Consider the following 24,660-nt stretch of genomic DNA (forward strand, 5'->3'; position numbering starts at 1 on the left):
CTCTTCCCACGAGTGTAGCTAGGGCACTGACACATCCAGGGTGGCGACAAGCTATGCTCGATGAACTTGAATCCATCTACAAGAACCATACATGGTCATTGACTCCTGCTACTGCTGACATGAATATCTTAGGGTGTCGCTGAGCGTTTACGGTCAAACTCAATGCCGATGGCACGGTGAACAAATTTAAGGCCCGCCTTGTTGCTAAAGGTTTCAATCAGGAACCTGGAGTTGATTTAAATGAGACTTATAGTCCAGTGGTCCGGACATCTACAATCTGCATTATGCTCACAGTTGCCACTGCAAAGAACTGGGATATCACTCAACTTGATGTGAAGAATGCATTTCTTCATGGTGATTTGCAGGAACAAGTCTATATGATTCAGCCACCAGGGTTCGAAGATGCTGCTTATCCCAATCATGTCTGCTCTCTAAAAAAGGCCTTATATGGCTTGAAGCAAGCTCCACGTGCATGGTATGACAAGTTCAGCAATTACCTCTTGGAGTTCCGTTTCACATGTAGTCGAGCTGATCCTTCTCTGTTTACTTATCATTGTAATGGTAACACCATGGTCCTTTTACTATATGTTGATGACATTTCTCGCTTTGCAATGAAAGATTTAGGGAACCTGCATTACTTCCTTGGGATCCAAGCACAATCTTATCCTCAAGGCTTGTTCCTCCATCAGACCAAATACACTGAAGTGATTCTTCATCATGCCAATATGTCCACCTGCAACTCTTGTCACACTCCATTGCCACAACGTCTTGATCATGTTTTTCGTGATACTCGATTGTTTTCTGAGCCATCCTACTTTCGCAGTCTTGCCGGGAAACTCCAATACTTGACCATCACGCGTCCTGATATCCAATTTGCCGTTAACTTTGTCTGTCAACGGTTGCACTCTCCCATGGTATCTGATTTTGGTCTTCTCAAACGCATTCTTCGTTATCTCCGTGGTACCTCTGCGATGGGTCTGCATATTTCTAGACATACGAACCTCTCCCTTGTCTCCTATAGTGATAGTGACTACGCATGATGCAAGGACACACGTCGTTCCACTTCTGGCATATGTGTCTTGCTCGGATACGTTACAGTGTCCTTCCCCGAAACATAGGCCGACAATATCACAGCCGATGTAGAGCATGACGACGGCTACTCCAACTAGCTGCTCACCCATAGTATTAGCTAATCGGTTCAATGGAATCTTGACTGAGGTGTGTGGCTAGATGTTAGACAAGTGGCAGCCGATCCTATACTCTTGTAATACTCTAGAATGTTCTTTTGGTTCTATATATGTAAGCCGTATGGGTTCATTGTAAGTTGGGAGAGTGAGTTTAATAAGAAAAGTATTATTCAGTAGATTCCTTTGTTACTCTTTTATTCACAAATACCTCAGCCAGTATTATGATACTTAAACGTAAATCAGCCGCAATGACATCCCATAAGTAAACTGTCGTTAATAAATCAACCAGCCGGAGAAAGTTAATTCAGCCGTGTTGAAGTATTAATTCAGCCAATTTTTTGACAAATCAACCATGACTAAAAACTCAGCCGTAATTACGGTTGGGTTATACTCGTAAGTCATAACTCAACCATTTTATCATAAGTCAGACACGTTTCATTAAGTCAGCTTAACGCCAGGCTGGATTATGCTCGTAAGTCAGCCGTTTGCTCATAACTCAGTCATTTTCTGTAAATCAGCCGCAATATACTATAACTAAATCGCCATTGCCGACGTGGCGACACGTTTTTTTAATGTAGAATTAAAAAGTAATGATATTTTTTGTAATTATGTTTATTCACAAAAGCATGTTGGATGTATAAAATGTAGTCGAAATATAGTAGTAATAAATGAAAGATTTATATAGTTCTGATAATATCACTTAAATTATATGATATCTAGTAAATCTCCAAGTATTAAATGTTGCTTCTACACATATACATATAACTTATTTGACATATGGGCCAATGGCTTCATTTCTTTATTCTTCCAGGAAAAAAAACATATCTCGGACAGTTGAGCTTTATTGCAGCTGGACAGATACAGAGAAAAAAATAAAATAAACAACCCATAAAGATGGAACTTGAACCAATTCTATATGGTGTTAAGAGACTAAAATCAAATCAGCCACTGAAGTTTATTATTATGGCTTACATTGGACAATATGTTTTTGAGCTCTATGGTTTCATTACTAAAACCAGTTTTTTGGACCAACCCTTGCTTCTTTTCCAAGTACCATAGTTTGGTTGTCTTGGTGAATGGAAACTGGATTCAGGACTGCTTCTAGCTCACCACAGGATGCTGCTAGTAGTCCTGGATACAAAGAATAATAATTTGATTCAAATTTTCTGAGCATATTGATTATATTAAAAAAAAAGGTTTTGGAGGTTTCGTTTGAAACAGTGACAAGAACTCTGACCTAAGAACAGAGGAGATACTTTCCCGGGACTCGATTTGTACTCGGGATGGAATTGAGCACCTATGAAAAAAGGGTGGCTTGGAACTTCTACTATCTCCATGCGCTCCCCAGTTTCATCTTTTGCTGCGAAAGAGAGACCCGCCTTCTCGAGGCTTGCAACCATATCAGGATTCACCTGCAAGAAACCAGTTACTTGTATCAAGAAATGGCCAAGCTTTAAGAAACTAAAATGTGTATTCAGGCTTGCAAGAAACCATACCTCGTATCTATGGCGATGCCTCTCATCGACAAAGTCTTTGTTCTCATATCTATAAAAAGCAGTTTACATAAGTAGTAATCTAGCATTGGCAGAATGATTTGGATCAAGAGATGGTTTCTTACAGTCTTGCAGATTTGCTGTCCTTGACATGAAAATAGGCTCTCCTCGAGCCTAATCGCATTGTGCCTCCCATATGAGTCGTGGAGCCCTCAGGCATGAATATGATACATGGATGTTTGGTTTCAGATTCAAACTCTGTGCTATTTGCATCAGGCAAGCAGAGAACTGAGCGTGCAAACTCGATGACAGCGATCTGCATTCCAAGACAGATACCGAGGAAAGGGATATTGTTTTCTCGGGAGTATTTTGCTGCAAGAATCATCCCCTCCATTCCCCTATCACCAAACCCTCCAGGGAGAAGAACTCCATTTGCGTCCTGAAGAAGCAAAATATGCTATGTTTTGAATCATCAGGCTTCTCAAAGATTGCCAAAAAAAAACAAAAAAACAAACCTTAAGTAACTTCCAAGCAGCCTCATATGCGCGTGAATCCTACCCAAAAGAGACACAGATTCTGTTTCAGAGTATTCATGAAGAGGCAAATTAGTATGAACGTGATTAACCACACTTGTTTACCTCTTTCTTGGTGGTATTTTCGAGATCACAAGATGGAACCATATCAACTACAAGCTTTTTCCGGATAACCACAGAAGCATGGAAGAGGGCCTAAACAATGAGCAGGGTCATTAAACCAAACCATAAGAATAACGTGCCATGAGAGAAAGTGATGTATATAAGTTTACCTTCAAGACAGAGAGATAGGCATCTGAGAGATCTGTATATTTCCCCACGATAGCGATTCTCACCTGTAAAATATTTACTTGTGTTTCAAGAAAGAGACATCGAGTTTGGAGACTACAAAAACTATTCAATTCTTTGGCAGTTGAGACCCACCGGTACATTTAAATTGTCACTAATTTCTACCATTGAAGCCCATTTGCCTAAAGAAGGTTCTTTAGCAATACCAGAAAGGTTCAGGACTTTTGAGATTGCTTCATGAGCCTTCTGATCCTGTTTCATGGGTACAACGAGAAGTAGTGTTGCATCAAATGAGTTTTGTGATAACTTTCGAATATCATGCATCACAGTAGTTGAAAACTCGTACCTTCAGCATCAAAGGAATGTGCCAGATGTTGTGAACATCATAGAGTGAGAAGATATTCTGAATCTGAAAACAAGTGTGGAAGCTGATTAACGGATAATTTCAAGTAAACAAGAGTACAAGACAACAAGGAAAACAAAAATAAGATGCATCATACCGGAAGATAGCACAATCGAGATAGCTTTGATTTTACATTCTCTTCAAGTACCTAACAGTAAAAGAAAAGGTTCGAGTTTATATAATAGAACAAGAAGATATAGACACCAAAATGAACAAGTTAAAACCTTTGTGCTCCGACAAGCTATGATATTAGGTGTCAATCTCAAGCTTCGTAGATCTCTAATGCTGTGCTGTGTTGGTTTTGTTTTCTGAAATAAAAGATTCAAAACAAGTGAAGTTTTTCAAAGACATATACTTCTGGAAAATGTATATACATACCTGTTCACCAACAGCACTGAGCACAGGCACGAGAGTAACATGGATCAGACAGAAGTTATCAGGCCCTACACTGTATGATAATTGGCTAAGTGCTTCAGTGAAAGGCCGTGACTCATTATCTCCTGAAAAACACATAGATTTCTCTGTATTATACACAGAAGACGCAAACAAAAAGATAATAGAAATTCTCGGTGTTAAAATGTTACCTATAGTTCCACCTAATTCAATGATGCAAACATCAGGAGGACCTTCTTTTCCATCAACAGGAACCGTTGCAACTCTCTCAATCCATTCTCGAATTGTATCAGTGATGTGAGGAACAATCTAAAAATCCATTACCAACCAAAAACATATAACGTCTCAAAGCTTATTATGATGACAAAGTAGAAATGTTGAATCTATCTTTCATTTACCTGAACAGTCTCTCCTAAATAATCTCCTTTCCTCTCTTTATCCATCACATACTGTGACAGCAACAACAAAAGTACTTTAGTTATCGACTTGTTGCAGATAAATCCAAAGATAAACATTATGTAGTTACCTGCTGAATCTTCCCGTAAGTGATGTTGTTATCTCGAGTTAATGTGATATCTAGAAACCTCTCGTAGTTTCCAAGATCAAGATCCACCTTTTTTTTCAAACCCATCAAAAAAAGTTTTTAAAGTCTTTAAATCCAAAAGGTGGAGAACAGGTAAGTTTGGTTTTTTACCTCACTACCATCGTCCAAGACATACACTTCGCCATGTTCGTAAGGAGATATGGTTCCAGCATCATAGTTCAAATAAGGATCTAGAGATGATAAAAATGGCTTTAGATTGAGTGTTCCGTAAGCAAACATTATATATACATTTTGAACTCAATGAAAAGAAAGATACCAATTTTGATACAAGTAACGCGAAGACCACAGGACTGAAGAAGAACACCAACACTGCTTGCAGTGATACCTTTTCCTAATCCACTCACAACACCTCCAGTTACAAGCACGTACTTCATCTTTAACTTGTATATCCTGGAACAAAACGTCACCAAACCATATTTTAAGGCAAAAAAAAAGCAATCTGTGAGTTGCAAAATTTCATGTTTTATAGAGACAAACCAGATATGAGAAAACTGAGAAGCTTTGAAACAGAGGATCTCTGTTTTAACGTTTTGATATTAGCGGGGGGAAAAAAAACAAGCAATAGGATTTTGTGGGCTTTGAGAGAAGGAGAGGTAGCAATTTATAAGAGAAGAGAAGCAGTGGGCAATTCCCTTCCACCTTTTGAAACCCATAGAAGATAACAATCCTCCACTTTCTTTAGTTCAAATTCAATATTTTAAATATATGCATTTCATGAGTTTTTAATATTATGAGACTCTAAAACTAAATCTTTTTAGATTATAATAATATCTTTATTTGAAATTATCTAAGAATATAAATACTTTCTTTGGTGACTAAGATTTCCTTAAGCCATATGATCATTTGCATTTAACCATTAGATATGATTTTTTAGTACTAGACCTTTATGAAAAATCTAGAACATGTATAATGATGGTGGATTTGAGGCAATTGGCCAAAAAAAACATGTATTTAGAAGTTTTGCCTTTTAAAATAAGATATTTTATTATTAATTTTACCATCTTAAAAGTCAGAAATCAAATTTGGAAACACATAAAGTTATCGGAAACTTCGAGAAGTCTGTACTAAAGATAAAAACTACAATAGCATTAGGGGTGTCAAAATGGGTTAAATCTCTTGGTCTACTCGATAGCCCATATTGTTTTATTATTTGGATCTTAACAAGTTATTGGGTTAAATGAGTTATGGGTTAATAGGCTTATGGATTATGTGGATTGGGTTAGAATGGTTTATATTAACTATTAAATCATTAATTTTCATATTTAACATCATCATTATCTTCGTACTGATCAAGTCATTGAGGTATAGGTTGGTTTGAATTGAGCACAAACCACGATGCCACTCTATAAATTATTCCCCCATGCCCCATTGTTTTTGACACTTTCGCTCGCCCACTGGGAATTCTGGATTTAAACCTCAAGACAGATGGAGACTTACAAAAAAAAGCTCTCTTTAACCATAAATCTATATTATGGGTGCAAATGACTGGAAAAATAATTGAGTTGAAAAAGATGAGTTAAATATCATTCAAATTATTATTCTGTTATATTAGAGTATAGTAGATGACTAGTTAAACATTTTTCTTCTTTTTGTAATTTGTTCATTTTCTAATTTTTTTCATTTTAAATGGTGATAAATGTTCTTTTTGTTCAAAAAAAAAATGTATGTTCTTTAACCTACTTTTATCCCTCAAAAATGTACAAAACTATTTGCACCAATACTTGTTAGTGTCATTCCATGTTTCTGCAGAGTAATCATTTTATAGGTAAGATAAGTCATATCCTATTGAAATTCTTGGAAAAGGTTTCTTAATCTTCTTTTGCTTAGTTTATTTGTATTTTCTTACAATTGAACATATATTTTGTATAATTACTGTTTTATTTTGTTCAAAATTTTCAAAAGAAGTAAATTTGTTGTTAACTGTCTTGATTGAAGTTTAGCAAATTTCCCATATTTTCTCATTGGTGTGGAGTTTGGACACAATTGTGATATTGCAGTAGAATGAGGCATTTGGTCAAACAATAGTTTGAGAATGAAAAAAAAATCGATTTAAAAATTTGATCACTTTTATAATTATTTGTAATAGATAAATGCCAAAGTTTAAGGTGATGAAAGAACAATCGTTCAACTCACGAAAGATCTCTCCGGCACAAATTGAAGATCTTACTAGAAGATTTGTCATATTCTCCCCACAAACAGTCATTTTACATATATGTGTTTGTAGCTTAGAATTTTTTTTCACACATAGATATTTATTTTACCATTCATTCTATTTTACATTGTACTGAACATTTGAACTTTGGAAAGTGTCTAATGTGTATTGGTGTTACACCAAACTCTTTATATTGGTTTTATGGGTGCAAATGATTGGAAAAACAATTTAGTTGAAAAAGATGAGCTAAATATCATTCAACTTACTATTCTATTAGATTACTTGTTCATTTTTTCTTTTTGTAATTTGTCCATTTCTAGTTTTTTCGTTTCAAATGGGTGAAAATTAAATGAATCTTTTTGTTCAAAAAAAAATTGAATGTTCTTTAATCAAAGTGTACGAAACCATTTGCACCAATACTTGTTGGTGTCATTCCATGTTTATGCAGAGTAATCTATGATGAAAATAGGGATTGAACTAAAAGGCTTCAGTTTATAGGTAAGATAAGTCTAGCCTATTGAAATTCTTGAATAAGGTTTCTTAATCTTCTTTTGCTTATTTATTTTGTATTGTCTTACAATTAAACATATATTATGTATACATTACTGTTTTATTTTGTTCAAAATCTTCAAAATAAGTAAAGTGGTTGTTAACTAATTGATTTCGCATATTTTGGTGTAGTATAGAGTCTAGACACAATTGTGATATTGCAATAGAATTAAGGCATTTCGTCATAGTTTGAGACTCAAACAAAATAATCGATTTATAAAATTTATAATTATTTGTTTAATAGATAAATGCCCAAGTTTAAAGTAATAAAAAAGAAGCTCAGAAATTTTTTTCACACACACACATTTTTTTATAACATTCATTATATTTTACATAAAGTCTCTAATTTATATTTATATTGGTGTTACAACAAACTCATTCTGTTCCTTGGGGATCAATAAACACAGATATAGATATTGATTTAAGCCTTCTTAGCTCTTTTAATTGAAGCTTTGTTGATTGCATCAGAGATCTCTCTCCGTCTTTTCGCATTGTTTTTGTTGACCTCTCCAGTATTGTTATTGGTTTGAGCGTTTGTTCCTCCAGAGCTCTTGTTAGCTGCTGCTTTCAATGCTTCTTGCACAAACACCTTCAATCTCCACAAGGTAACATCCGTCTGTTCGAAAAACAGAGAGAAAACCGTTAAAGACCTGAAATTTCTTATGCCAAAACCACAAAGAAATGAGAAATGATTTTGGTGTTTACCTGAACATCGATGTCAAGCTCAACTTCTGGTGCTCCAGCCGGAAAACTCGGGTTGCTTTCTGAAACCATTTTCAACGCTTTCGACAGATCCTCGGGAGAGAGTCGACCTAGTGCTGCAGAAAGTCCCTTCTTTTCTTGAGTCGACAATTTCCTGTTCATTTCAAATCAAACGAAAACTCTGTTAAGGACCCTTCATTAAGACCGTTCATTAAGGTAAAATGATTTTTAACAGAAGAGGTTATTAACCTGCATCTCTGAACTACTGATTCCCGGAGTCTCTCCAGCTCAAGATCGATCTCATATAGCTAAAGATATGTGCAAAAAAAACTCATCAAACCAGAGCTACTGTAATCAATGGCCTGAAACAGAGCAACAAGTAGAAAAAGGTTTTTTAGTATTTTGCTTACTTCATTGCTTAAATCCCTTGTCATTTCCGCTTGTGCAGCCTCCAGAGTAAGCTGTTTATTTGCATGTTCCGCAGCTTCTTCGTCTGCTTGTTTCTTTTCCTGTTCATACCAAAGCAATTATTTTTAACACACTATTACAAAAAACGATTAACTGGAAACTGAACATTTGGTGTACCTCTTCTACAAGTTTAGGCATTATGTGAATCCATTTCTCCTCGAATTTCTGCAACAGAGATTGAGCCATCACATAGACATCTTCTTTTGCTTCGTTATACTTCATCGCATTCTTGAAAACTAGCCTAACATCAGCATATATCTCCCGGACATTGCTATAATCTGAACCCTCCATTTTCTTTTTGATCGTTCCCAAGTCCATTGGCTTCTCTATAACCTGTTAAGTAAATGAACACAAGCTATCGACATATATCAAAAAACTCATTTCAACATTTATCGAAAACAGTTGATTTTACCATACATTTAAGTAAAATAGCAAAAGTTTGTAACTTTACCTTGTAATAATCATGGAGTCCAAGTCCTTTAACATCAACAGGCTCCATGAACGGCCATGCCCATTTATTTTGAGTAATCTAAGGTATTAGAAGACGGAAACGTTCAAATGCAGCAAACACTGAGCAAAATCATTGCTTTGGCAAACTAAGGAAGCATCAAACGAAGTAAATCAAAATCCTAAGCTTCGTATCATGATCAGAAGAAAAAGTGATAAGTTTTTCTTGCTTACCTGACGAAACATTGTAGCAAATTGACGCATAAGTTCAGGGCTGGAAACATGTTTTCCCTTTGTTTTATCTTTCCCAGCCGAGTTACATTTCGAGATATTTGGTTGAGAAATCGCAATCTTTTTCCCTCCTGAGTTACTCTTAGAAGTATTAGTTTGAGCTGCTCCATCTTTGGTAGAGTAAAAGTGTTCAACCTCCACAACTTTTTGCTCAAGCTGCCATCACATATAGCAGTAAGAGACTCGACACTAAGCAAGTCATGGCGTCAAGTGAAAAGCAATTGATTTACCTGATTCACTCTTTCAGTAATATCATCTATGCAAGTCCCAAAATCCTCAAGCTCACTGACTCCATTTCCATTGAAAACAACAAGCTCCGAATTCTCGACATCACAGTTTTGCACAAGCACAGGTTCCTCCTAAACAGTGACACAAACTAATTAAAAAAAGCTTCAACACAGCACCGTGCCTCAAAACAAACTCGCATCTTTCTACAATAAACTCAAACTGATAATTGAGTCTGTATACCAGTTCTAGCTACTTAAAAGTGTTCGAATTGAACAAAGTTGGAGACTTTATGATAACCCAAAACCTCAACAGAAGGTGACTTCTCAACAGAAGAGCTAGATTAACAGACGGAATCAACGGTAAGCTAAAATGTAATAAACAAAGTCTGGGATTGAATCCAAAGAGAGGCTGCAACTTAACCAGGAAGTAATAATAAACTTATGTACCTTGACATGTACAGACATTAGAGAAGAGTAGTAGTGACTCACGAGAGTTTTTTCGAAGGATTCAGAAAGACAGACGCAAGTCGGAGGAAGAAGAAGAAGACGGAAGAGAACGCGTTGCTCCGGTTTAGGGTTTACAACGAATAGGCTTTTTTCGAAAACTCTTTGTATCAATATGGGCTTCTCTGCTCGGCCCATTAATAAACTATTATTACAATCAACGAACATTACAGACAAAATTACGCGGTTTTATTACTAAAATATCGGGTTTGTTGCATCTTCCTCTTTTAAAAAAAGAAATGTAAAAGACTTTTAGTATTTTCATTTTCCACTATAGAAAGAAAGAAAAAATAATAATCTAAAACGTCATATAAAAATAATTATCTTAATTTTTTTGTATTTTAACTATAATACTTTCTTAAAACCCATAAAATATTTTCCAAAATCATCAGTTAAATTGCCTATAATTTTTTTTGTCAACTTTTATATAAAAGAAAAAAAAAATATTTAACAAGGAAGTTCAAATGCTTGTCAAAAAAAAAAAAAAAAAAAAAAAGGAAGTTGCAAATGCTACACCTCGCTACATTGGGTCTATAAAAAATACTTCTATAATTTAATACCTAAATTACGTTTTCCTACAATTCTCATGCATTTTTTCTGGTCCTCTTGGCATTTGCCATGCCATTCATGTTACTACAATTAAAAACACTCAATTTTAAAATACTTTTAGCAAATTTTTATTGACCAACATAAAATTCTGAAGACACATTGTTCCAAATGCAGTATGGAGCCTAACCATCCAACAACAAATTAATCTTATCTTATCAACTCTCAAATCATTTTATATTTTAAATCTTGTCAAGATTCTCAATTCATTTTGATTATCCACGCGTACCTAACACTGATTAAGTAGCTTATTTTGGTCAAACATGTGGAGACACGGATTTAGTATATTCAAATATTATCCTGTTCCTTCTTCTTCATACCGCCTCTGTATTAACATCCCAACATGTTCGTCACTACTTCTCCACACCGCCATAGACGTGCTTTCCACTTCTTTACTCCCCATTTTTACATGTATATATATATATATATATATATATTCGGAGAATTCTTACCTAACCTTAAAAATCTAACATTCTTTCATCATCTTTAAGTCTATACTGTCTTAGATTTCTGAGTAATTGCTATGTCTCCTCCAGCATTGATCGTGTTAGAAGATAGTTTAGCCCACAAATGGAGCAACGACGAGTGGCAGGGTTTCAACGTTTATTCAGGAGATCAAAACCCTAACCCTAACATTAACTTCTTGGTAAAGAAGGCGGCTCAGCAGAATCAGATGACGGTCTCCCGCCCATCGGTGAACGAAGAAAGCTTCAGAATGGTCTTACCTCTGGCGATGTCTCCGCCAAGAGACAGCACCGTGCCGCTTCCTGTTCTTCCCCAGCCTATGATGAAACCACGGAAGAAGCTTAGCCACCAAGAATCCATGCTTTCCATAAGAAAATCTAGGTATCCTGAGAAAAACTTCTACCAAGAAGAAGAAGAATTCAAGTGCAATGCCTTCTGTTTATCCCTCCCTGGGTTTGGGAAAAAGCCTGTGAGATCACCAAAAAGCGAGGATTCAATGAAGAAGAAAATGATCAAACCGTCATCATTCTCAGATTCCACTGCAGTCTCCCTAAGCGCTTCCCTCGAGAAATTCGAGTGTGGCTCATGGGCTTCTGCGACAGCTCTAGCCCGCGAAAACGGTCGATTGTATTTTGATCTGCCGGTGGAGATGATAAGATGTGGCGGTGGAGATGTACAAGAACCTGTGAGTTCGGGTTTCTTCTTTGACAAGGAAACAGGAAGTCTCGCTTTGAGAAGTGTCCTAAAGAAGAGCAGTTCTCTGTCTGGAAGACAGCTAGGGGGTTCTGCAGAGACATCACCACAACGCCGTGTCAGATTCTCGACCATAAATTCGGATTCTTGCCCGGCTTCGCCACGATCTTGTATAACCCCAAGACTGTTGAAAGCTAGAGATGACTTCAATACGTTCTTAGCGGCACAGAACGCGTGAAAACACACCAAAAAAACATTTCTCAGCTCTCACTAAGACATTACAATAATATACATTCGTATGTACCAATGCTCGGTCTGTATATATCAGTGGTGAGATCATGTATTCATGTTCATCTTCTTTTTAGATTCGAGGCTCCTCTACGTTACAAAATCGATGAAAGACATTGAGCATTTGAAAAATATGCTCTGCTTTGATTTCCTCTGTTTTTGTTTTCTTTCATAATTCTCCTTTTTTTACGAATGTGAAAAGTACCAAATTTTTTCCTTCATTATTTTAAGATTGGTGCATACACAAAATATAAAATAAACGACAATTACTAAAACCTCGTACATTCTACAAATCCTGTTCCAACTTGATGGTAGGAAAGTGAAAGGAGGTATATGTAGATATTATCTTTACAAGAAGAAAACTTCAACGCCAAAAAAAAAAAAAAAGAGTTTGGTTAGTGTGATTCACATATAAAAAAACATACATATGAATCTCGGACGTAGATCCAAAACGCAAACGCGCTCCGGTCAAACGTGAAAGCAAACAGATGAATTAGAAGAAGAAAAAACGTATTATATAGGTATGTATCGATATCGTGGTGAACCGTTTGGTTTTAGTAATTTTTCAGGTTCTTGAATCGATGAAAACGCGAACGACGTCTAGAATCTTGGCACAACAAATCGGGCATTTCCCGCCATTATATTTTAGTTCGTTTGCGCATCTCATGCATGTACACATGTGCCCGCATCTGCAGAAACCAAACGCAATAGATATATTTAATAACGTTTTTTGGAGTCACCACAAAAGCAAAGTAATCGGGTTACCTGTATAGAAGTGTTTCAATTTGGGTGTCGTTACAAACGCAGCATTTGCGTTTCAGGGGATTTTGATCACGGTGAACTGACTTTTGAAGTCCGGCGTTTACGTCTAAACACGTTTTGACAGAGTCTCGTAGCTCAGACATTTCTTGTTGGAGCTGTAAAATGCTTGATCTCAATTCGCTTATAATCTCCATCTCCTGAAACATTTTTTTAATGAAATGTAAATGCCAGTCTCATCAAAACAGAGCTGATAGCGACATTTCAACAAGCAAAAGAAGAGGCTCACATTGGAGTGAAGATTGTGCATAGGTGTTGAAGGTGCTGAAGATTGTGCATAGGTGTGCATAGGTGTTGGAGTAACTCCTATGTCCTGAGAACTCCATGATCCTGCCGGAGACGGTGCAAATATCTGCGATGATGATTGGCTCAAGTCATCTCTGTCTTCACCTTTCTCTTCTTCTTTACCACCTTCTTCAATCCGCTGAGCTGGTTGTGTCTGAACACGGGACATTATGAGCTTATCGATCTTCTCTCGTAATCCGCTCTGGAGGAAACCCGAGACAGTTCCTCTGTTTGAACCATATAACCGATATTAAGATCTTTCTAGAAAGTAATAAAGAAGGGTTATTTTGACTTTGGTTTACCTCTCGAGAAGTCTACATATATCGTCTTTGTCAGATCTAGTGTTCATCACTTCCAGATAGCGAGATTTCCTCAGATCTTCCCAATAAGTCCGAGGCCGAGATATTTCTGTAAACCAGTCATTGCTCATGTCTCCGTAATACGACTGCTCATCCTCATACTCTTCTTGCTCTTCCCATCTGTTTTGGAACGAGGTTTCTTGTCTCTCAAGGAACGGTGTCTCTTCTTGAGTTCCACGCTTACCGTTTTCAACCTTGTCTGTTACTTCGTTGCCTAGTATCCTCGGTTCTTGATGAGTTACGCTTGTGATCATAGGGCTAGTGTTATCAGAATTTCTTTTCAAAACTTCTGCTACGATGGCTTCTTTCAGCTGAAGGTAACTCATCTTTGATTCAGTTTCGTTCTTGCGTAAGATTGCTTCCTCTGTGTTGCGGTTTTGAGGGCTTGAACGCTTTATGGAAGGAGTATCTTGGATAACACTGATTTCTCTTGACCGCAATCTCTCTGTTTCTACGACGGATTGTTGTTGACCCTTCATTTGTTTGGCTTCAGAGGCGGCGTTTGCTGCATTTTCCCTGATTTTTTCTCTGTTGCAATTTAAAGACTGAGGAGATAAGAAAAATAAGTTCATGAACTACTGGCGTAGCCTAAGCGTAGCCGAGCTCGAAGTCAAGGCTTAATGCATACCTTAGATGAAGAATTTTAGAACAAGGTTGGACTCGATTCAAATCGCCTTTCGTGCTTCCACGATGACGATCTTGAATCGCTAGACCGCGTTTGAGACTCCTTAGCCGCAACATTGACTGTCCAAACAAAAACAAAAAACAAGACTTAACATTTTTAACAGTGAAACCTTAAAAAAGTTGTGAGCTGTTTAGTATAAATGATGCAAAGTACGTACCTGGAGGCGACCGCGCTGAGGAAACCTAGAAACCGCGTTGCGTCCAAGAAGCGATTCCAATTCGCGGTGGCGTTCTCGTACCATATGCACAAGCAAATCTGACAACGCTTGCCGTCCTCGGATTCGTGGCGAACAAGTAACCACCAGACAACTCCTTTGCTCCGTCGTCCTCGGCGTGTCGACGGCACCGACATTATCTCGGGGAGTTAGCTTCTGTTCGTTACTCAATCTCCGTACCATTTCACCGACACGGCCCCATTTGCTCTCACCGGAATCAGAAACCGTACTATTAGGAGTCCCAGATTCAATCTCCAACGTCTGACCAGGACTCTTCGACTCGTTCTCCGACTCAGACTCGCCGTCGATGGGTGGATCCGGAATGTGGATTTCTTGAACGCTCGCTTCTGAGCTGGTGCTCTCTGTTGATCGACCGTTTGATCGGTTCAGCCTCGCCTCCCATATCTGCACAAGAGAAGAAGCACCTCCAGGACTGTCCAAAAAGTTGTTCCCTTTCCTCGAACGTGGTTTCTCCGGCGATCCAAGACGACAGTTGTTGTTCTTTTTCCGCTTGTTCCCGATCAAAGAATCGACTCTGTTCTGGGAACCCTCGTCGGAGATCTCCGGAGGAGCAGTTTTCACTAGAGCTTTCAGATTCTTCTTGAAAACGACGTCGTCCTGCCGTTGGTTGCGATCTCTCAGGACACATCCGAAGCTAGTTCGTAACGAGGCCATCAAAGCCAATTGACCTATTTGTCAACGATTGCAAACACAAAGACCCATCTCTGAATTGGATCTTAGAGAAAAAGATCGATCCAAGGTAATGAAATAGAAATCAAAACCTTTCTCTTTTGAAAGGGAAAAGAACAAAAAAGTTGGTTTTGTTTTAGCTAAAAACAGAGCAACCAAAGTGGTGTGTTAGAATCGTAACGATGAAGAAACAGTTAATTCAAGTGAAACAGTATGTTTTGTTATATCTATATTTAGACATAGCACTTAAACATTGATACCAAACAAAATATTTAGACATAGCGACGAAAAGTAAAAGAAAAAATGTGAGTCATAGAATTGTTCTGACTAACTTCTGAGTCTATCCTTTAAACTTGAACGTGTCGGAGAGAAAAAAAGAAAGAATAAAAAGAAAAAACAGAGTGTAAAAAACAGGGGAAGACAGATTCGGACGAAGACAAAGTATATGTTTAGGTCTCGAGGAAGCTTCTACAAGTTGTTTTGTCAAGTTTTTTAGCGATGGAATGTAGTAATAAAGATCATTTAACTTTATTGGTTAGTAGTTATTTCTCCTAATCAGATGATTAATTAATGAAAATGAAAGCGTGGAGGGTCCAAAAGCGGAGACTCCAAAGGAGCCGTTGGGTTGAATTAGCCGTTGGCTAGTAGGGACTTTTAATTCACACTTATTAGTTTTCTAATTATCTTTTAAAGTTTTTTTTGGTGTGTCTACCATTAAACTTTTGGTTAGTCTGTTTATTTTTCTTTCTTTCATGTATTGGGTTGATAATTGAAGGAAGGAAAAAAAAAATATTGGTTTTCAACTGTTTTTGGTTTTGAAAAGAAAAGAAAAATCATTACAACTTTGTGTATGGTTTATTTGTACTTAAACTGGCTTAATTTTAGATTTTATATATGTTTTTTTGTTTAAATTTGAAATATATTTAATAACTAGATAAGTTATTTATAGAGCATGAGATTTCTATATGCACAACAAAATATCAGTTGAACTGGAATTACATTTGGATCAACTACTCTCTTATTTAGGTGGAATTAGTTAGTTTGATTTATCTTCAAGATTTTTGTTCCTAACTTAAAAATTACATACTGAAGTTGTGTACTATAAAGTGTAGACGACGATGTCTAGTGTTTTAAATGTAGAAATATTATATAAGAAAATTTAATAAGTAAAAAAGAGTTTACAAGTACCAAAGTGATATAGATAAAAAAATTAATATATATTCTAAAGATACAAGATTCGTTTCCTATGAGTTATGATCTACTTCATAACTCTCTAGCACTTCTCTTTGATTCTACTGCAACCAGGCCTTTAATATTCTTATCTCAAAACCAAAAAAAAAAAAAAATCAGTTGAGTTCGTTTGAATGAAACATTGAAGTGCCGTAAAACATGGTTGCGACTTGCGATCAACAATCTTATGGTTTTCTTAATAATGAGTGAGGTGAGTCAAACCAAACCAATTAATTAAACAAACAATTAGAATTAAAATTGTTCTTACAAAACGAGGGATATTGTATATAACTATATATGTAGAGTTTTAAATGATTGGCTGGAAATCGTTTTCCCAAACTATTAATGGTAAATGCAAAATCGGTGACGTTCTTATATTGTTTGCTGGTTATGAGAGACCTTTCCCGAAAGTGGATTTGTCGCTAGAGAGAAGATTACTAAATACATGTTCTAGAGAGCCAGAAGATATCCATGAATATGAATATTATGGATGTTTTCAACTTATTCATTAGCAGAAACCTCATCCACAATATTTTATTTAGTGAATAAAAGGATACATTTCAAAACTTATATAGATATGTGGACATCTATTACAACTACTAACTATAGATGAAACTACTTGTTGCGTAAAAAAATTGTATGTTGTAGTCCTATATCATACCATTATAAAGGCGGGGATACAATTTGCAAAATGCTTGTTTGACTGGATATAAAAAAAGTCTTTACCATAACTCTTGATAATGTTAGTAGAAGTTATTGTGTTAATAGTAAGATTGATGAGATCGGCATGAGATAACTTATCACCGTTGAATTTTGTTGGTAATACATTCTGAACCAATATTAGTTCTAAATAATTCAAAACTTTTTTATTCGTCCGAACTATAAACACTGTCATGATAAGCTGTGAACATTTTAAGTTGTCAAATGATTTTAGTCTAGTTTATATTCCAATCTCTCCTCTCCTTCTATCTTTTTGTAATTGGTTGGTACCTAATTTAGGAGAGTATAATCGGCAAGACAAAAAAAATCAAATCTTTTGACCAGGTTATGAAAAATGTCCAAAATAGGAACATGACATCGTTAAATCTTGTCATGGACGAGACTCTTTGTCTTTTGTGTGGCTAATTTTCCGTAATTTAGTATTTCTCTTTCTCCTTTTCTTCAGGCTTTTTCTTTTCTTTTGGTTAACTAGAAATTTTGGTATAAGATGAAGAAGAAATAGTGTTCGTCGGCTTGTGTTTGTCTCCGACACCTCCAAATCAATTGATGAGATTTGTCGTCGGCAGCTTTAAGTTTACCTAAAAATCCATCACAGATTCACAGCAATTTTTTATATATAAAAAAATGTGGTAGTGTAATTATATATATTTTCAATAAGAGTGTAATATTGAGTGTTTATATAATAAACTTGGTTGGAGTCATATATTAACCCCTTTGATTTGACAGTCTCCATCAATCCTCAAAGTTCACACCACAGACAAAGTAAAAAAAAAAAAAAAAAATCGTACCATCTTTGCTTTTTCTTTTATTTTCTTTCTTTACCTCTTATAACACTTTCCACGCATTAATACACAAAAACAAAACAAAAAAAACACTGCATCCGCAATCTCTCTCTCTATTAGCTAAGTTTACAGAAAAATATCAAAACTCTTCTCTTGATCTTTCACAAGCTCCCCAGTTCTAGTATAAACCTCAAGTGACATCAACCTTTTTTGTTGCACCGCTTTAAGTTGTCTTATTATATTTATAAGCTTCTTATCTCTCTTTCTTTTGACATCAAAGCTTCTTCTCTTAAATTGGTATAACATGTGATGAGATCTCCTCACATCATCATTTTACTTGCTCTCTTCTTCTTCCTTTCTCTAATCCTCCAAACCCATCAAAGAAACATTGATGATCAAACTCAACAGATTGGCTCCAACGTTGGCGACGTCAATTATGTGGCGGTGACTTCGCCGGAAGGAAGGAAAAAAGAGAGGTTTAGAGTTCGGGGACCGATGAAGACATGGCGGAAGGAGAAGATGTTCGATGCCCGTGAACATGGAGTCCCAAGTGGTCCAAATCCCATCTCCAATAGGTAGAATATATATTTTAATACATCGAGCTTGTTGTATGAATGTTTTGCCTAGTATTCTAGTATATCTCTTTGCTTCTGAGGTTGCACGTTCGAAAAAATAAACGACTATTATGTTGTTTGTTGATTCAAAGTTTGAAATTGGCAGAAAATGATTTATTTATTTGGAGTTAGTGGCAAAAAAAAAAAATTATACATATTTATTTCTTTGTTTTTGGTGTGGGATCACTCCTAGAATTAATGACACGCTACTTTGTATTGTATAAAACACGGTACCGCTAAAACAGATATTGTTTGACTGACAATTAAAGATTTACGTAAATATAACAATTACATTACTTTCTCTTATATTTTTTTTTTTATGAATGGAGTATATCTTTTATCTTTATGTATAATTTAGCGAAGAACTATATATATATATATATATATATATATTGTGCAAAAAAATAGCAATGAGAAACAATTTTAGGACGAAAATACGTCCAAGGGCCAAGGCCATGGGGTCCCCCGGTTATTAGATAAACAAAAAAAAAACAAATACACATCTACAAACGCACGCATATGTTAATATATACGTAGTCAAGGGTTTGATGATGAACCATTATCCAATTTTAGCATGTTTTCTTTGAACATATCCACTATGTTTTATATTCCTGAAGAATTTCTAATCTCCCATGCAAAGAAGGCAACCTGAAAATACATAACTTCGATATAAACTTGTTTCGTCGTCGTTGCTGTTCTTATATTGTTACTCTGGCCATTCCACACTTGTTACACGAAAAAAGTATATATAGAAGTAGGACATATAAATGACATTAAATAAATAATAAGCTATATATCACCTTCCAAGAGCCATATAATCAGGTGTGGCTAATTAGTAATTAGTCGCACCAGTAAACCAAGGCATTAGGAGCTCGACTCCTCAACCTGCGTGGGAATAAAAATGGGTCAACCAAGCTACATAATATTTTCATTAACAAACTAAAGCAAAATGAAACAAAAGACGGGAATTTAATGTTATCGATCGTTTAATGTCAAAAAAAAAAAATTGTTATCGATCGTTTACAAAGAACACACTTCCAAAATTCGAAATTAGGTTAGAACACAACGATATAGTCGAGCTAGTTTTGAAGATAAAAGAAGAGCAGAAACTCGCAAGAATACTTGTCAAGAGCCAAAATCCAGTGAGTCGATCCATCCACACGTACATCATTCCCAGCCGCCGGTTCGATTGATTATGTGATGGTAAAAAAAAAAAGAAAAAGATATAGCTAGACAACGTGTCAACGTACGAACTTAAATAGTATAGTAGTGTCACATTAAATAGCGCCACGAACCATGCAGTAGGGATCCATACAAATTAAACTGTTTTGGGTATAATTATAGCTAGTACTTGCATGGTGACTTCAATTCAAGAGGTCCCCCAACATATACTGGCACATGCATAGCGACCTGCATTGATGTTGTGTCAAAGAATAGGTATTAGGTAGTGATGACTGATGATGATGATGACTAGAGTACTACACAAGAGTACTATACTTTTTCTTATTAATTAGGACCATAATCTGCTATTATTATAGTATCTACAAATTTTGGGTCTCGACGGAAAAAGAATTTTTTTGGATCTTTCGATTTACATCATGTTAGTGAATAATAATATCTTAATAAATAATGAAGTTTTGTTTTTGGTTTGACCAAAAAAAAAAAAATAATGAAGTGAAAAAAAAAACGCGTTTTATATATCTAGTTTAGGTCCTAAAAAGGCAAAAAACGGGAAAAAGAGAAAGGAATAAAAAGGAAACCAGAAACGGCATAGTTTAGCGTGTAAAGGAGAGACAGATCTGGCATCCAAAGTTGCTTGCTTTGCATTGGACCATCATTTTCTTTACATGTACCTCAAATCCTCTTTATCCAAACTAAATTATAGTATATTCCTTAAAATCATCGATTACTATACTCCATACGGCCATACCATACATTTAGTAGCCAAGTTTCAGCTTTTTTTTAGCTTTAAGAAAACTAACATGCATTTACCTTTTTTCTTTCGAGCTCAATTTGGTTAAAACAAAAAGCAAAAGAGATGGTACCAAAACTTTTATTTGTCCTCAAATACAATAATGATATGAAGAGGAGGTAAACGTTATAAATTTACTCGAAAGATCTAATGGCTTTTACTTAGTAAGCCATCAAAGCCCAGTTTGCTTATACTATTGGGCCAATTAAATATGCACTCAATTCCGTAAACCGGAAAAACCAAACCGAGAAGATGCAAATCGAATTGTTCAAAAACCAAAAACATCGACTCAACCGGTTCGCGTCTGACTCGTCGTCGTTGTTCTCTCTCTCCCAAGGTTTAATAACACTTCGCTTTGCATCGTTGTTGAATCTAGAAAAAAGCTCTCTAATTTTCCGATGTCTTTCAAATTGATATAGCTCTCAGGTTTATTTGCTGAATTTGACTCCTTCTTCTGTTTTCTCCAATTGAGTGTAGAACAGTCGATGCTTGTTGTGGTATTGCATAGAGATTTTTAATTTGTCATGATGATGATGATGATGATGATGATTTATGAGTATTGGTCTTAGAATCTGCTCATGGTCACTCTAAATTTGTGAATTTTGGTGGGGTTGTAGCTCAGATTGTGTGCAGAGCAATGTAGGTATTTTTATACAATTCACTGTCTCATGATTAGGCTTATGTGTTGTTGACAAAGTATGCAATGTTCTTGTTTCACCTGAATCATTTTTTTAGGTTTTACTTCAGAAGATTTGTATTACTTGGTTGCTTTTTTGCAAGTGATTAAGTTACCTAGTCAGTTAATTATAATTGTGCAGGACCAATTTCATGAACTTCCAAGTTTTATTCAGAAATGTCACATGTAATAATTGTTCATTGCATTGATCTTTCTTAGTAGGCTAAAGTTCCTGTAATTGATTACAACATGGTCACAATAGAGCTGATAATTTTATTGTTATTGGTATATGAGAAGGTACATTTATCTTGCAAGAAGGTACTTCTTAGCACCGTATGCTCAATTCACTACAACATTTTGCTATTTAATGTCTTTTGGACATTTTTTAGGAAGTGGTTTCCCACAGAGTAACTCATTTCCAATGTAAATGGACGGATCTTGAAACTTGAGAAGCTTAGGTATGCTCCCCTCCAGTTTATTGAACGAAAGATTCAGACTTTGCAGAGAAGATATTGCTACCAAGCTCTGAGGAATGGCTCCAGAAAGCTTGTTTCTTGATAGATCAAGCGTCTCCAAGCGACTCAATTCTGAAATTTTCTCTGGTATGCTTCCTGCCATGGAGTTTCTTGATAAATTCAAGATTCGAAGATACGAGAGGCCCAAGATTTCTCTTGGGATCTCTCCGCTTATGTTGTTTCCTGAGAGGTTTATGCTATTGACTATGTCTTGGTATTCACGAGCTCTCGTCACAATAAAGACTAGATTCTGGAACACCTCATTGTTTGTACCTCGAGCAATGGCTGTGAGATTGCTGATGCATTTTGGAATTGGTCCCGAGATTTTGTTTCCGGAGAGATCCAGGATGCGTAGATTAGGAGCGCTGCAGAGATCATCTGGGATTTGACCAGTGAAGGAGTTACTTTGCAGACGAAGCATGAACAGAGAAGACAACTTTCCTAACCATGAAGGAAGCTTCCCAGTCAGCTTATTTCCTCCAAGATCGATGTTCGTAAGGCCAGAGCAGTTCTGAAGACTCTCTGGGATTTTACCTTCCAACGCATTTTGGTTCAGAAGCAAGACGCTGAGAGAAGGTAACAGACCTAAAGACTCTGGTATTTGGCCTGATAAGTTATTCTCAGACGCATCAATTCCCCAAAGCATGAACTGGTGCCAACAGTTTGGCAAACTACCAGAGAAATGGTTCTTCCTGAGAGATAGAATTTGCAGCCCGGAGATATCACATAGAGATGATGGGATGTTGCCGGTGAAGCTGTTATGAAAGAGGTAGATCTTTTGAATCCCTGGCATCAAAACGTTAATGTTCTGAGGAAGAGAACCCGAGAAGTTGTTCTCGTTAAGACGCAGCTCCGTTGCGTTTGATGACCAGAGAGGAAAAGGGCCTTCAAAGCTGTTGGAGCTCAAGTCGATGGTGTTTAACTTTGGGAACGCAAGCTTTTGAGGTAATCTACCTTTGATTCTGTTGTTTGCTAGAATCAGGTAAGTTACTTCAGAAGAGATTCCTGAAAACCAGCTACCGGGTATTGTATCTTCAATACCAGTGTTTCTGAGTACGACATAGTTGAGCTTGGTCTGTACTTGAAGCCACATTGGAAACGAAGGACCGATCTGGCAGTTCTCGATTTGGATTAACTCTAGTTTGAAAGGAGGAATCCAAGTAGATGGTACCTTGAAGATAAGAGATCTGTATGGTTCAGTTGTGAGACGAATGGTTTTCAAGCTTCTGAGATTCACGAAGTGAGACGTTTGCAGAACACCTTCCCATGTATTCGCCATCAAGTTCAGATCCACAAGCTCCGCAAGCTTCCCCAAGCTTTCTGCTATTGACCCGTTCATGGTATTGTAAGAGAGATCAAGTTTCTTCAGTGACGCCATGTTTCCTATAGAGGAAGGGACCGAACCCGTGAAGGAATTCGATGAAAGATCCAGAGTCTGCAGATTCCTCAACGCTCCAAGCGACTCGGGCAATGTCCCAGCTAACTTGTTGGAACTGAGATCGAGAAAGACCAAGCTGTTGCCTTTGTTTCTGGACAAGGCGTCTAAGAAACCATTGAGTTGACCATTGAGTTCGTTTGCAGAAAGGTCAAGAAACTTCAGTCGAGGAAGGTCTCCGAGAACAGATGGAATCTCGCCCTGGAGTGCCAGATTATTCGACAGATCAAGTGTCTCTAGAAGCTTCAAGTTCTTGAACCCGGTAGGAATGGAACCTTCCAGAAAACACCATCTGAGGGATAGCTCTCTGAGGTTGGTGAGACCAAATAGCCAGTTCGGTATTGGCGAATTGAGAGAGTTTCCAGACAAATCAAGAACTTCAAGGTGCTTTAGATTCGCAGAGGAAGACAAAGAGAGAGGCAAGTTCTTGATCTCACTATCGGACAAACGCAACTCCTTAAGACCCGTGACTTTGCTGAAATCCTCTAACCAGGTTTCACCGGCACCGCTCAGATTCACATTTGCCATGTTGAGGTACTTCAGAGAAGAAGACAGACCAGAAAGCCACCGGAGGTTGCTTGCACGCAAAGAACTAGCGTACAGATCAAGAGACTCCAGCTTCGACAAATTCCCAAGATTGGCAGGAATTTCCCCGGAAAACGAGGAGGAAGAAAGATTCAGGTACCTTAGGCTAACGATTTGGCCGAGAAATTCTGGAATCTCCAGTCCACCGAAATCGTTTGAACTCAAGTCCAGGTAGCTCAAGAACTTGAGACTGGTCAAAGACTGATGTAACTTCCCTCGCAAGGAACTTCTTTCATACTCATCGGAGCGAACGTCTTGAACCGGGTTTCTGAGATCAATCTTGACGACGTGGCTAGTCCGGACGTCGCAGACAACTCCGGACCAGTTGCAACAATCAGGTCCGGACCAAGATTTGAGTCGACCCGAAGTATCAGTGAGTGATGCTCTGAAGGTGAGAAGAGCTTGTCGCTCGGTGGATATGCATTTAGGCTTAGCTGCAGATACGAAATCAGGGACTTTTAGAAGTAAAATGAGAACCAGAGAGAAGAGAAAGAATCTAGGCCTGAGCTTAAGTTTGAGATCCATACTTTTAAAGCTGAGTTTGTTTTGTTTCTTTTGTCGAACGTTTCAATATATACATGTTCGAACGCAGACATATTAGACTGGTATATGCATATACAAACAGAATAGATGTATAGAAATATACGCGTATATATTAAACAAATACGAACACGGTTTTATATCAATGTTATGTATATAAATATGAATATAGAAACGTGTTATTTTGCTGGTGCGCATTGAAGTAAGTGCAAATAGATATTTGAGCATAATCAAACTCATCACATG

The 24,660-nt window shown here is 36.8% G+C and overlaps 5 protein-coding genes and 1 pseudogene across 9 annotated transcripts; 2 read left to right on the forward strand and 4 right to left on the reverse strand.

Moving 5' to 3' along the window:
* Positions 1-1,832: 1,832 nt before the first annotated feature.
* On the reverse strand, positions 1,833-5,729 carry LOC109132407 (uncharacterized). The gene is made up of 19 exons (XM_019244011.2): positions 5,379-5,729; positions 5,158-5,291; positions 4,992-5,071; positions 4,824-4,910; positions 4,696-4,746; positions 4,489-4,606; positions 4,283-4,404; positions 4,129-4,212; positions 4,002-4,052; positions 3,848-3,910; positions 3,637-3,753; positions 3,486-3,548; positions 3,319-3,408; positions 3,196-3,234; positions 2,806-3,119; positions 2,684-2,732; positions 2,425-2,599; positions 2,160-2,318; positions 1,833-2,037 (listed from the first exon to the last, which is right to left on the reverse strand). The coding sequence occupies exons 2-18, from the start codon at positions 5,273-5,275 to the stop codon at positions 2,197-2,199; spliced, it is 1,743 nt and encodes a 580-aa protein (XP_019099556.2). The 5' UTR covers positions 5,276-5,291; positions 5,379-5,729; the 3' UTR covers positions 1,833-2,037; positions 2,160-2,196.
* A 2,061-nt stretch (positions 5,730-7,790) lies between these two features.
* Positions 7,791-10,394, reverse strand: LOC104781889 (transcription factor GTE1-like). Of its 4 annotated transcripts, none has more exons than XM_010506673.3 (9): positions 10,185-10,350; positions 9,741-9,869; positions 9,454-9,666; positions 9,224-9,301; positions 8,890-9,105; positions 8,715-8,813; positions 8,554-8,612; positions 8,308-8,458; positions 7,791-8,218 (listed from the first exon to the last, which is right to left on the reverse strand). In XM_010506673.3, the coding sequence occupies exons 1-9, from the start codon at positions 10,200-10,202 to the stop codon at positions 8,024-8,026; spliced, it is 1,158 nt and encodes a 385-aa protein (XP_010504975.1). In that variant the 5' UTR covers positions 10,203-10,350; the 3' UTR covers positions 7,791-8,023. The 4 variants fall into 4 exon arrangements, with proteins under 4 accessions (XP_010504975.1, XP_010504977.2, XP_087366929.1 ...); XM_010506675.3 differs by having other exon boundaries at positions 7,796-8,218; positions 10,227-10,394; XM_087510803.1 differs by having other exon boundaries at positions 7,796-8,218; positions 9,224-9,368; positions 10,227-10,305.
* Positions 10,395-11,193: 799 nt separating this feature from the next.
* Positions 11,194-12,517, forward strand: LOC104781890 (uncharacterized). Its single transcript, XM_010506677.3, has one exon. The coding sequence runs from the start codon at positions 11,371-11,373 to the stop codon at positions 12,241-12,243; it is 873 nt and encodes a 290-aa protein (XP_010504979.1). The 5' UTR covers positions 11,194-11,370; the 3' UTR covers positions 12,244-12,517.
* On the reverse strand, positions 12,494-15,885 carry LOC104781891 (uncharacterized). 2 transcript variants are annotated; one of them, XM_010506678.2, is made up of 6 exons: positions 14,599-15,885; positions 14,385-14,500; positions 13,700-14,284; positions 13,342-13,624; positions 13,059-13,252; positions 12,494-12,982 (listed from the first exon to the last, which is right to left on the reverse strand). In XM_010506678.2, exons 1-6 carry the CDS (start codon positions 15,328-15,330, stop codon positions 12,859-12,861), a joined length of 2,034 nt encoding a protein of 677 aa, XP_010504980.1. In that variant the 5' UTR covers positions 15,331-15,885; the 3' UTR covers positions 12,494-12,858. The 2 variants fall into 2 exon arrangements, with proteins under 2 accessions (XP_010504980.1, XP_087366931.1); XM_087510805.1 differs by lacking the exon at positions 14,599-15,885 and having other exon boundaries at positions 13,700-14,301; positions 14,385-14,494.
* A 2,356-nt stretch (positions 15,886-18,241) lies between these two features.
* Positions 18,242-18,812, forward strand: LOC109132587 (CLAVATA3/ESR (CLE)-related protein 42 pseudogene; annotated as a pseudogene).
* Positions 18,813-21,589: 2,777 nt separating this feature from the next.
* Positions 21,590-24,621, reverse strand: LOC104781892 (receptor-like protein EIX2). Its single transcript, XM_087510804.1, has one exon. It carries the CDS (start codon positions 24,397-24,399, stop codon positions 21,700-21,702), a length of 2,700 nt encoding a protein of 899 aa, XP_087366930.1. The 5' UTR covers positions 24,400-24,621; the 3' UTR covers positions 21,590-21,699.
* Positions 24,622-24,660: the final 39 nt, after the last annotated feature.

Source organism: Camelina sativa, chromosome 4, assembly GCF_030686135.1.
Source record: "Camelina sativa cultivar CO46 ecotype springtype chromosome 4, ASM3068613v1".
Taxonomy (NCBI): domain Eukaryota; kingdom Viridiplantae; phylum Streptophyta; class Magnoliopsida; order Brassicales; family Brassicaceae; genus Camelina; species Camelina sativa.